This window comes from Xiphophorus hellerii, chromosome 5 (genome assembly GCF_003331165.1).
Source record: "Xiphophorus hellerii strain 12219 chromosome 5, Xiphophorus_hellerii-4.1, whole genome shotgun sequence".
In the NCBI taxonomy this organism is placed as follows: domain Eukaryota; kingdom Metazoa; phylum Chordata; class Actinopteri; order Cyprinodontiformes; family Poeciliidae; genus Xiphophorus; species Xiphophorus hellerii.
This window is the reverse complement of record NC_045676.1, coordinates 18,584,151-18,597,305: the sequence shown is the minus strand read 5'-3', so window position 1 is coordinate 18,597,305 and position 13,155 is coordinate 18,584,151. Positions and strand designations below refer to the sequence as shown.

The 13,155-nt window shown below is 37.9% G+C and overlaps 2 protein-coding genes across 2 annotated transcripts in view; one reads left to right on the top strand and one right to left on the bottom strand.

Annotated features, from left to right (window-relative positions):
- Window positions 1-526: 526 nt before the first annotated feature.
- LOC116719918 (serine-rich adhesin for platelets-like) lies at window positions 527-10,978 on the top strand. Its single transcript, XM_032562744.1, has 6 exons — window positions 527-640; window positions 853-1,170; window positions 5,115-5,293; window positions 5,398-5,440; window positions 5,556-7,645; window positions 7,730-10,978. Exons 2-6 carry the CDS (start codon window positions 900-902, stop codon window positions 9,551-9,553), a joined length of 4,407 nt encoding a protein of 1,468 aa, XP_032418635.1. The 5' UTR covers window positions 527-640; window positions 853-899; the 3' UTR covers window positions 9,554-10,978.
- Window positions 10,979-12,121: 1,143 nt separating this feature from the next.
- Window positions 12,122-13,155, bottom strand: part of vwa11 (von Willebrand factor A domain containing 11) — a 28,803-nt gene continuing 27,769 nt past the window's right edge. Inside the window, exon 18 of the mRNA XM_032562626.1 lies at window positions 12,122-13,074. Within this exon, the coding sequence (XP_032418517.1) occupies window positions 12,697-13,074 (378 nt within the window). The 3' untranslated portion in view covers window positions 12,122-12,696. The remainder of the gene's footprint in view (window positions 13,075-13,155) is intronic.

Here is a 13,155-nt window from a genome sequence, read left to right as displayed (position 1 = left end):
TATGCCAGATAAATTACTTACTGGTAAATGTGTTGTAAATTAGTGTGGTCATGTTCACACGTTTTAAACAGAAAAGTCCAATAAGTTATTGTGATTAACTTGAAACTCTGCAAGACTAGATTTTAAGGGGCAAGTTAAAAAAAAAATTAACAAACGTCTTTGGTTTATAATTCTCTTGATAGGAATCAATATTTTTTCTAAGGGTTGTTACAAATTTGACAACGATAAATAAATACATAAACAAACAAACAAATAAATAAATACTTATTTGACGTTTAGTTTTAACTAGTCATGTCCACATATTATTTTAATATTTATTTATCACTTTTGTCAACAACATGTTTTTTATTGAAGCTTTTCCATCTGTAATTTGTTGTGTTTGTGTTAATAGGCTTGATTGAGTTGTTGTCGTGGAATTTATAAGCATTCGGAAAACTTTTGAAATAAAAAGAAAATCTAGTTGCTCTGATGTCTTTCACGGTCCCACACTGGTGTCCACTAGGTGGCAGAAGACGCGATTATTTTCATTCACCGAAGAAGAAGGAAGAGGCGGAAGTAGACACGTTTTAGCCACATTGTGGCATTGTGTGTGTCACGGAACGGCGCGTCTGTAGTTTCGGGGGTTTATGTAAACTCAGAGGTAATTTGCTGCTAATATTGGTTTTAATTTATTCTGGTGGTTTAGATCATTTAAAATGACAAATTAGGATAAGAGTTCGTGACCGGATATTAGCTCAACTCCAACCGTCATTTGATGTGCGTCACACAAAGCAGAGTCCGCGTCCTGTGCGTGTGAAGGAGCCATATTGGGTCAGCCGTTAATACCCTGTTTTTAATGCTTTCGTTCCGCAGCTGAACTCGTCTGGGCATAAACGGAGGGGCCTATAGGTTTTATCAAGATGTCGGCGGATGATTTTCAGTCGAAGTATGCCTCCGTCATGGAGAGTATGTTGAAGAGCGCCATCGCGGAGACGACGAAACTTTTTGAAAACATGGTGGATGAGCTGAAGGAAGAAATTTCCAAGATCAAGAAGGAGAACGAGGACCTGAAAACGAGATGTTACCAATATGAGACTGCCAAAAGCAAACCGGTTTCTCACACAGGAGAAAGTCACTCTGTTACAGAACCTGGCGATGCCTCTGAGAAATGCGACACTGCTATACAGTGTGGTGAGTAGTTATCTTTATTACACTAAGCATAACGCAGTACTATTATTATTGACTTTGTTTTGTCGTTTAGATTTTATAATAAGGCTCGGCAGAATTTCCACGTTATTTTGCTGGGTAGCCTAAGCTCATGACCGTTACGTAATCGCGGCGTAATGCCAATCTTATCAGGAGGGTGGGATACATAAAAGGAGGGAAACCGTACTGTGGTCTTTCGGTGTAAGGAACAGGTGAAAGCAAAAAGGATTTTGCAGCAGTCTTCTAGAGATGTGGCTACTTTTACTAGTTACATGACAAATTTCCTCTTACGTTACACATTCACATTTTCTCTCATTCTCAATTACCTTTTTGTTTTTGTCTGGAGCGTAAAGAGATGAACTAACTTAAGGGCCAAGAACAAATTAAAAAGTTGTTGGATACAATGATGCTGGTTGTTTCTCAATTTCCAACTTTATTTTTGTTCGTTTCGTATCCGACTGAATCTAAGTACTAAAGTCAAAGCAAAGGAGCAGTCTGGTACAGGACGTTTTGTACCGTTTTCTTACCCGCCTCGAGGACGTTTTGTGCCCACAGTAACAACCACTAATTAAAGTAGTTTCTTAAAATTGGCTGTTAGTAAGGAAGCGTTATGGGACTCAAATATTTATCTGCAAAGGGTTTCTCCTTTATTAACTGGCCCAAACTGGCATAAGAACCACAATCAAATGAAGTGAGTTGCATATAAAACCTTCAAAAATAATACAGGATTATAATAATTGTATTACATTATACCTTTTGATTATTCCTCTGCAAGTCATCAAAGTACTTAAAGTACATAAACTCACTCATTGTTTGTTTTGTTTTTCATGGGTACAAGTTATGGTCTTAAAAAGGTGTACTATTATTATTATTGTTATTTAGATTTATGTCATGGTATGTTATTCCCTCATCAAAACCAGTCACTTGATTGTGCTGTGAAATGAAAAAAAATATATAATTCCAGTCTTTAAAAACTATATTTATATATTTTTGTCAATTATACAATTTCGAGTTAACAGAAAAAGATTCCAAATACATTACAATTAAATTCAATTTAAAATAATGTGCTTAAGAACATTTAACTCTTAAGTGTTTTACAAATATTCATGTTAAATCTGCAGCAGGTAACTTTTTAAATATGTTTTTATACATATTTGTTAAAATTTTCACTATGTCGTGTGACAGTCATTGATATATTACTGCAGTGGTCCCCAACCTGCGGACTGGTACCGGTCCATGGAAAAAATTTTACCAGACCTCGCAAGAAATAATTAAATATTTCCGTTTTATGTATTATTTGAGTCTGGAGGATCTTTTATTTTGAAAATCCTTTAACCGGATTCTTTCAATTATGTCTTGTGCGCCAACATTGAGCCCACAAGCAGCAAAATGAGTAAGAAACAGATTAGACGTCTTTGGAAACTTCCAGTAAAACCCCCAACATACCATACATGAATTTAGAATAATCAAACACGGATGACGATATAGACGCAGTATTGATAGTTTGTGGACTCATTTTAAGCGATAAAAGACGTAACAAAAAGAAAAGGCGTTTGATAAAAGATGACGGGAGCAGCCGTTTTATTTGCTGCACTATGATTTGGAGGTGAGTTATATTTTTTCGTAGCTAACATTTTTAACTGAATAAACATAACCACATATAATGAAAATATATAAAAATGACTTTTACATATAGTAATAAACATTTCCACATATCACCTCCGATGTCCACCGGACTCTCAGTTGTCAACTGTTTGGGATTCCCTCCGTTCTTACGTCACCGCGCTTTCTGATTTTCTACCTGTCATATTCAACAGGCTGCGTTCTCGCTGCCAATCAGGGAGAACCCCAGAGGCTTCGATAATCGGGCCAAGACAATATTGAATATGCCCAATTTTACACACCACCACCTAACACATCACACACTGCAGGACGTTGTAAGATTGTTGTAAAAGGAAAATTTGGGCCAAAAAAAACCACCATGCAGAAGCATTATCTGACGGTTCCTCCTCACCCCCGCCCCTCAGCCGAAGCAAAATTGCCAAGTCTTGACCGGTCCGCGGTAATAAAAAGGTTGGGGACCACTGTATTACTGGATTAGACAGCACCTGACTGTTGTTTGTCGTACATGTGCCATTGCTATGCACTGTCAGGAATATTGGTGATCAGGAAAATGTTACAATCATACAAAAAAATAAAAAAAAAAGATGCAGTGTTTTGCCATTAACTGTCAACACTGTAACTAGATAACGTCCAAGGGTATCACTTTGAACACAGATCAGCAAAAATTTCAATTAAAAAAAATGGCAAGGAAGTGTGAAGTAGTTAGATTCTTTTTTTTTTTTCCATTTTTTTCTCCGAAGAGTTTTTACAGCGCTAGTGGCTCGTATTTTTTCTACAGTAGGCTGACAGGAAACAGGGAAGGAAAGGGGGGAAGACATGCGGCAAAGGTCGTCGGGACCGGGAGTCGAACCCGCGACGTCCGCGTTGAGGACTAAGGCCTCCAAACGTGGGGCGTGCTAACCCCCTGCGCCACCACAGCACGCCCAGTAGTTTGATTATTGACATGTGCTGCATAATTTGGTGTTTTTGTTTGGTTTAAGTGTAACTAACCTCCAAATAATTTATTTTTTTTTGCTAATAAACTGTCTAAAAATGTTCATTAGCATTATATCTGTATGTTTCTGTGCAAATTTTGAAATTTCATGTAAATTTGTTTAGCTCTACAATATTTTGCCTAAAACTGTCTCACTGCTGCCCGTCTTTAGGTCAAATGATGATTAAGCTTGTAAATTTTCCTATTGGTTACAGCAGTACGGCTTGGTACATCTTTGTCACAGAGGTTTGGGTATTAAAGCTTCTCACCCAGACACACCAGTGCTTGGTGGTAAATCAGTAGTTGCCACCAGGCAAGCTCCCCACAGCTCCCACTCCCCACTGTGAATGCACAGGCTATAAAGTATGGACACTGATGATGATGGGTAAAAAGTTTCCCCGTAATGTTAGAATGTTTCTCCACCATTAGCTTACATGTTGTGCGGAAGAGGCTGTGAGCAGGGCATACATGAGTGTGATTGAAAGTTCTAAGACCCTCCTCCTGTCTCTGATTGGTTGTTTCTAACCAGGAGCTGTGCATTTTCCACAGATGGCCGTAGAATCACTTCGGAAGAGGCACAGTAGATAGATTTTTTTAAATTTATTTTCTTTTATGATTATCTCAAAATTTACAGTCAGGACATGGTAACAGTTGTAACAAGTATGTTGTAACAAGTATGTACAAAGTTTCAAACTCTCCTCTCCTTTGTCATTTATTTTCCATTACTTGTTTCTAAACCGCTCTCTCACTTGTTACAAATGTTTTAAAAGTCTCGTAAAAATGTGTCAGGCTCTTGCTGTCGATCTTGGATGGTGGAGTAGGGATATGACTCACTACATGTTTCTTTAGGGCTACTCCAGTTAGTCATGTGCTAACTGGAGTAAGAATAAAACTTGTGCAATACATGAGTTGTTTTCCTGTTCTATATACTAAGCACTTTTTTTGAAGACTATAACAATTAATGGAAAGCGCTAAAGCAGCATGCGTGGTAGGCCTACATACCCCCTGACTGTATTAACAAATCAAAACTACAGTATGCTGTTGCAGATATTTTTGCAACATGATTTGGACATCTTTTTTCTTCATAATTGAAAGCATCTTTTGTTACCTTCTGCACAGATAAGCTCCTAAAAATATATATTGTTGAATTTGTAGTGAGAAAATATGACCAAGTTTGGGCTTTGAATTATATTACTCATTTCTGCTAAAAAGGAAAAGTTATTCTAAAGGCAGCAATGTATATTAACTTTATTATTCAAAATTTTCCCAATTTTGCTATTAACTTCAGTCTACCATGTCAAATTGTGTTTGACATTTTTATTCATGTTTACAGATCTTGTTCCTTGCCGAACAATTCTGGTGGAGGAATGTGAACCATTAATGCGCACAGATCTGGAAAGGCACGGTCAGCAATCCAACTATAATTGGAACAACTACAGTTTACAAGAGCACAACTATGTCAGTTATAGAGACAGAAATTCTCAGATGGCGTTTGTAGTTGTCAAGGAAGAGGTGTGTTTTTAAACTTGGTACTTAAAATAATTCCCATATTTTTCTTGGAAAATTTATTATTTGTTAAATTCCTGCAATAATCTCACTGCCATTCTTCTCTACAGTCCCAGTTCAAGCAAGAAGATGATGATCCAGAATTTGAATCAGGTGGGGGGTGATAATCAGAGCCTGCATTTTTTTATACCATATACTCTAATTTTTAAGTATTTTGTATAATTTTATCTAAATTCTCTTAATCATTTATAATTTTTGTGTTAACTAGGTTCATTTGGGGCTTCTGTTGGTGGGGCTCCAATTGGAAGACCAAACGTAAACAATTCTTCAACTGCCCAAATAACAGTACCTCAGAAAACGAACAACCCGATGGTTTTACAGTTACCCTGTTTAGAAACGGAAAGTTCACAGATAACACACAACCAGTCCACTGGCATGCAGCATTCCTTGGTTATTTCACTTAAAGATGCCCTGAGGGATGATATTAAGGAAGAGTCGGAAATAGTGGAAGTGGCAAAACAAGGACTCGCAACATCTGAGGGCAAACAAATGGTTCCTCACACGGACAGTGGAACAACACATAATAAGCAAACCCATTTAGAATCTGCATCAGTAAACACAAACATGGCAGGTGAAGAATTAAACAAAGAAGTCCCTGGAAGGGAAGATAATTCCAAGCCCAAATCTTCAACAGGTCGCAAAAGAGGACGCCCACCAAAGAAAACTAGGCAAAAACAAGCTCTTCCTACTTCAACAGATAAAGATCCAAAACACCAGGTGGACTTAAAGTCAAAGGAGATGACGTGTCCTTCGCCACCATTGGTGACTTCATCTGTCATGAGTTCATCAATTAAAGAGAGTGCAGATATTTCTTTGAAAGACGACATCATAGATGTTGAATCTTTGAGTTGCAGCTTTTCCGCTGGAGAGCAACCCACATTTGAATTGCAAGAGCATTGCCCAGAAGTCGAAAAAGACGTGACAGCAGATAAAACGCCAACCACCTCATTGGCTGTACCAGTACAAGCATCTTCAGGTTTGCTCAAAGCTTGCCAGACTTCGGTTAGCCTTCAGGATGCCTTGCTGCTTGTTGAAGCTATGAATCAGTCAACTTTGGAAAAAAATGATCTCCCATTAAAAGTCGTATCACAGCCTCAGATCACGTCCAGTTCTGTTTCTTCTGTGGGTTCCTTCAAAGCAGTAGTTGAGACTCCAACAATGCAACAGATGGCTCCTGTTGAAACTCTGTTCATGTCAACTACGACATCATCTGCGTCTGACGATTTAACAGCTGCCTCTTCATCGAAAGTAGTAGACCTTCAAAATGTTGTCACGTTACAACCGTCACATTTGCCTCCAAGTTGTACTGCATCATCTTCTTTGTCGTCGGCTTCTGCTACTCAGACGGTGATAAAGTCACTTCCGCTTCCTCTGATCCATAGGCCAGCACCCAATAAAGGACCTCGTACAATAATTATTCTCCCAAGACCTTCTCTTACATCTGATATTGCCAAAGCAGGGTCTCAAACCCCACATTCTCCAGTTAACCCAGCAACTTTGAACAAAAGTTATCTACCTCCATCATCTACAGCAGCTACGCCTCCCCTTTCTTCAGTTCCCAAAAAAACTATTAAAGTTGTCTACAGGAAACAGGATCCTGTCATGTCTTTACAGTCAAGCACAATCTTTACAGATCATCAGTATGTGGCCCCTCAAACAATAACTATTGTTTCAAAAGCGATGCCATCTGGAGTCTCCAGAGAACCTGAGACGATTGCTCTTGCAGCAACCCTGGATGACAAGGAATTTGTAGCTCCTGTTCATCCAGAATCATCAAAACACTTGATGTCTGAGTTACAAGAATCAAGTTCATCTTATTCAGGTCATGCAACATCATCTAAAAAATTACACAGCACAACTGACAACCTCAACTCTCCTGGACAAATTAGCGCTAATGCTGAAAGTACAATAGCTTCCATTCAAGAACACTCAGGTTCAGAATTTCCAGCTGATGGAGTACCACCATCAGTATCTCTGGCATTAACCCAAACTACTGAGCGCAAACTCAGAGCAGTGGTCAGATTAACTCGACTCCCGTTGTCTATTTCCACCAAAGAATCGGTCTTAATCTCAACGTTGTTATCCAAGGGTATCATCCAAGAAAAGTCATCATATGCTCATGTCTCAGCTGAGGCAGATCGACTAACTCCTGATTTGGAACAGGACATTTTATGCAGTGACATGGAGGATGAACAAGAAGGTGCTTTCATAACACAGGAGGATACATCTGACCCTCATGTTCAGATGAGTAAAGCTCAGTTTCTAGCCAAACTCTCTGTGTCACCTTTGGAAAATGAGGTAAGCTATGCAAATGCATAAATATAGTGAAGTGTTTCTATTTTCTTTTTGCGTTGTACTAAATTCACATTTTCTTTTTTACAGTCCAACGTTAATGAAATTTCAAATGCCAGAGGAACCAAATCCATTGTTTCCCGTCTACGTAGTCATCTGCAGGCTCATTTGGAAGCAAAAAGAAGTTCGACAAAGCAGGTTGCAGGAGAAGAAATGCAGACTGAGAACAAAAACAACAAGAAACCACGGTTAATTGTTCAAGGCTCAACCAAAATACCAGCTCAAGCTCTTTATATTGTCTCTCCAAGTAAGATTGCTTGTATGCAGAGTTTAGGACTGCACAAGGGTGGTGGTGAACTAAGTGGTACTTCTAGAATGTCAGGATCTACAAAAGAATCACCTAATGTAGGTTTTAAGAAACCTTGCTCAGGTAGACATAGTGTTATGAAGTCTATATCTGAAAGTCCAAGGCAGTCGAGCTCTCCAAAAGAAAGTACAAGCATAAATGTAACTAAATCAACTTCTGTGAGTCCAAAGAAGTCCACGTCAAATGAAAATGATACAATTTCACTAATTAAAAGGTCCAGTTCTGCCAGTCCCAGGAGACCCACTTCTATAAGTTTTAAAATAACAGGAAATGATTCTACACCTAAAAGTGCAAAATCCAGTTCACTGAGTCCTAAGAGGTTAACCAAAGTATCTTCTAGTCCCGAAAAGACAAAATCTAGTACAGATGAAAACAGCTCAAGCCCGGAGATGTCGAGCACCCAAAGTTGCTCTACATCACCTAAATCTAACCCCAAGACAAAATCCATGAAAAGGGAATACAGTCCTTTCACTCCTAGGAGGTATATTGTAACTGCAGACAGTTCTATTACTGAGATAACTAAGAGTGAACCTGAATCCCCCAGTCCAAAGTGTCTTAAAATGGCAAAAAATGATCCCAGTCCCCCAATGACTGTAGAATCCAATCCTAAGAAACCCAGACAACTTCAAGGCCATTGTGGTCGGAAAACAAACCATAAAGTTGCAAGTGCCAAAAAATTGACCAATGCAGCTAAAGGTAGGAGAAGAGTTGGGAAGAAAAGAGGTAGCTATAAAAAGAAAAAGCTGGAGTTACCAGTGATTTCATCAGGGGTTGTGAAGAAGTGGCGAGCTAAAGTGTGGTATCCTCCTACGCTTCCGCCCAATGAAAAACCTATGACTGATATAATAAGGCCGCCACCTCTAAAGGTAGAATACAGAATTCCAGATATACCCCTTAGTGCACCACCTATTGTGTCACCCTTACAGCCATTGGCTGTCATCGGCAGGCATCTGCTGAGGAACCAGTGTGGAGAATGTGGCCGTGTTTTTAGCAACAGCAATGCACTCGAGAGCCATGTCAGTCTCCATAAAATATACCGGCCTTTCTCCTGTAAACTCTGTGGGAAGTACTTCCCAGACTCCACGACTTTTAAACGTCACGATCGGGTACATCGCAACGGCAGGATTCACGTCTGCCAACATTGCGGGAAGGGCTTTGTTTATCGTTTCGGTCTAAGCAAACACATCCAAATGGTCCATGGCAGGATAAGGCCTTTTATCTGCCAAGTATGCGGCAACGGTTTCTACACCAAACGGGATGTAGAAATTCACATACGGATCCACACCGGAGAGAAACCTTTCCAATGCCACATATGTGAAAGGAGATTCACAAGGAAAGTGGAGTTGAATGTGCATTTGCGGTGGCACAATGGAGAAAAGAGACACTGGTGTCAATATTGTGGTAAAGGATTTTTAGATTACAATAACCTGAAGAGACACAGATATACCCACACTGGGGAGAAACCATATTCCTGCCCACACTGCCCCAAGAACTTCACTCAGACTGGTCACCTGAAAAAGCACGTTAAAAGTGTGCATAAAAAATAAAACTGGAATAAATTTTTAAAAACGGGACCACCCTGTTTTTCTCGGCGCTTGCACTGTAAGAGAGAAAAATCAGTTAATTGTACATGTTTATTCAATAGTATTTTTTTCTCTTTTTGTGTTAGTAATGACTTGCTGCAACAAAACACAGTTTACAGCTTTAGGAACTGGTTTTATTTTTCTTTCAAAAAAGAAAAGTAATCACCTTGTTTTATGTATGTAAGGGTTTAGGAAAATAAAACAAAAATGGCAAAGTGTATAATGTGAATATAGATGCATTGACGAGCCCCAAAATTTCAATTGAATTTGCACAAAATAGATGGGTTGATGTCTTATTTTTTTTAAACTGTTATATAACTGGCACAGTGTGCTTTTTATAGTGTAGCAAGAAAAAAAAACATTTGTTGATATATTTGCTGTTTAAAATAATTTATCTGGAATTTAAAGACAAAGTTATGCAAACTTGTGCTTTTTTATTTTAAGGTGGGAAAGTAGTTGGTTTTACTTAATTTGTGAGTAACAATTGCCAGATTTGTGGTAACCTTCATTTTCATTGCTTGCCATAGCTTTTAAGAAGTATGTAATAGGAAAATTATCTATTACATACTGAATGCTTTGTAAATTTCCAAGAGTCTGCAAGTTATCTCTTAGACACCTGTTTTAGATTATCCAGTGACGCAAGTATTTGACTCACTTTCCCGTAACCTCACAAACACAATTAAAATATTTAACGAGAATTAATGCAACATTGGAATTTGAACCAGCGGTGAAAACATTATCTAAAAATAATTATTTTTATTTAAGAGAATTTTTTAAATATTGTAATTTGTTTCATTATGTAGCTTTTTCAGGCTTAATGTTTGACTGTTGAATTGACTTGCTTTTACAGCAATTCAATACAAGTATGTAAGCACTTAATGGATCAACATCAGAAGAGCTGTAAATGTTTTTTGCTTTATCTCCTGTTTACATTGCTTATGGCAAGATTTTTTTTTACAAACCGCTTATAATTCACTTGGATATCAGGATATGAACAGTTTGAGCAGAAAAAAGTATTCTGATATCAGTGTGTGATTTTGTGCATGCTTTAAGTTTATTTCGACTTCATTTCATGCCTTAGTTAAACCTTTTTGTCAAACAGGAACAAGAAGCACTTCGACAATGCTTCAGTGTCTGTTGACTGAGTTAAAGAAGAAAGAAAAGTATTAAATTTAATTCTATGATTACTGTTGCATTGCAAAAGTAGTAGTACTTTACTAATTGCCTAAGTTTTTTTTTTCAGTGCACAAGATATTAAAATGTTTTAACAAAACAGATTTGATATGTAAGTTATGGAAAACAGCTGTATATATTGTAAAGTTCCTGATTTCTGTCAATTTCAGATGGATATTTTGTTTGAAGAAATAATAAATGTCTTGTACAAAAGTCTTGTTTGTGATGTTGGAATTAATAAGTATCTTTTTATCCTGTAGACTTGGAGTTATGCTACTACGTGATATAAAACTTGGAGTTGTGAAATGACTTCAGATAGCTTAGTAGGTATTTTGGACATGTCTCACGAACAAGGTATTAGGGTAAGTCCAGAGCTGTCCCATACTGACTCTTCTTACCTGGAACGTCCTTAGTGTGTCCCCAGAAAGAGCTAGGGGTTGCTGCTTAACCCATATTTAGGCTCACCACCTAGACCTGTTTACTGCTGTTATTTGACTTTGGACAACCTTTAGGCATAAATGTTTGACCACATATGAAGCTATAGGACAGTGAAATAATGTAATCAGAATCTTAAAACTTATCATCTCAGACAGCAATAAGTAATTAGATTTTGTCTTTTCAAGGCAAATGGAAGCAGATTTTTAACTGTTAAAAGGGCATGTAAAAATTATGCATTTGAAGAATACAAAACTAGGTAGAGATTCCAAAAATCCAACCACTTAATCTGACTATCATATACAGTACCTCTGAGGTTTGCCATTGTTTTTTTTAAGGGGTGAGTATTTGGCATTCAGTTTCCAGGTGAACAAAAATGTTTAATGTTTATAACCCCTTTGAAGAAAAGCTATGAGTTATTTTGTTTGCTACCTGCCCACACTGTTTGCTACTCTTCAAATATTACAAAACCCAACAAGCAATGCATCACAACCTTTGTGAGGTAGAAAGGAGTTACTCTCAAGCTCCCTTTAATCACATATGAAGAAGAGCTTTACTTGCAACTGCTGCAGTGTTCTTTTCAAAGGTCAATTGACTATTTTACTTCACGTCAGAAAGTAGTTCATACTTTTAGCACTGTAAATGACAAGGCAACTGAATCATCTTATGTGGTGTTATTTAGTTAAAGGACGTAAACTCTACAACATCAGTAAAACATGTATGAATAAAACATCAAGCACAGTAATTGCAGTAATTGGAAAAAAAAATTATTTTAGCAGTAAATTTGTTGAGGTGTCTTTTTGCTGTCTCAGGGCTTGTCCTGCTGAGAAAGCTAGTACAGACACTGAAATAAACCCGAAAAAGAGAATGTTACAAGAACAATACCTGTAGTTTAGTCTGTAATAATCACTCAAAAAACAGAAATAGTGAAATGCTCCATTTTATTTGGTAATACATCAGTTATGTGATGCCTTAATCTTTGGTGTATGCAGATTTGAATACATGTGTGCTGTAGTTTACTTTTATATATAATGTACAAGACATGGCATCTAATTCTCATGAACAGGTCAAACATTTTTGAAGAAGTTATTTGTTCACTCATCTAAATGGACACAAAAGTAAGGGGCTTCCTCTGTGAGGCAGGGTTAAAGAGTCACTTTTGAATCATGCATTCATTTTACTGCATTGGTAATATTTAGTAGTGATCCAGATATCTAGTACTTGACTCTTAAGCATTAAAGACCAAGTTGCAGCGTTGTATTTAATTCTGCTTAGTAGCAATGACCTAACTTATTCAGCCTGCAAGTCATTGTTGGTGCTGTCGCAGCACCAACAAGGTGTGTAATGAATGTCATCACAATAGTGAAAAGCAAATAGTTTTAAGTTAACAAACTGTGTAAAATATTTAATAAGAGGCAAGAGCGTAAGTAGGCTTTTTTTCAAAACAAAATAATTTACAAGCTATACTGAACATTTATCATGATATCCTGTAAACTTCTTTAAGGCCTTGCCACAAAAATAGAAGCCAAAAGGCGAAGCCATAGTGGCAACGACAGAGTTGTAGTAGGAAAACTGTGTGAACGAATGATCGAGTGGTAGCATTTGCCCACATTGCCAGCCTTATCTACAGCTACAATCTCGACGATCTGCGAACAGCAGGAGGCGCTGTAGTACGCCTGGACGACAGAAGCATTCAGAGTGGTGTGTGTAAAATTCCCATTGCCTTGAATCAAGGAAATGCTTTGAATCCCAGTGCCATTTTCATCAGTGAAGTTGGCAGAGAGCTCCCACTGGAAAGGTCCACATTTTGAGACATCATGAGGGCAATTTGCCACTACTGTCGTCACTTCACACTTTGGCGGAATAAAATCTGTGATCTGTGTAAAATGCAGGAAGAAAGGTGACTATTACAGACAGTGATTCTTCGTCATGTCCACAAAGCCCTAATAAAGCTGGGT

What these genes read in the sequence shown, in the direction of transcription:
- LOC116719918 (XM_032562744.1), top strand. Translation starts at nt 900, where the DNA reads ATGTCGGCGGATGATTTTCAGTCGAAGTATGCCTCCGTCATGGAGAGT. An exon ending in TGATCCAGAATTTGAATCAG is followed by an intron (nt 5,441 to 5,555) that starts GTGGGGGGTGAT and finishes TGTGTTAACTAG; the next exon opens with GTTCATTTGGGGCTTCTGTT. An exon ending in TGTCACCTTTGGAAAATGAG is followed by an intron (nt 7,646 to 7,729) that starts GTAAGCTATGCA and finishes TCTTTTTTACAG; the next exon opens with TCCAACGTTAATGAAATTTC.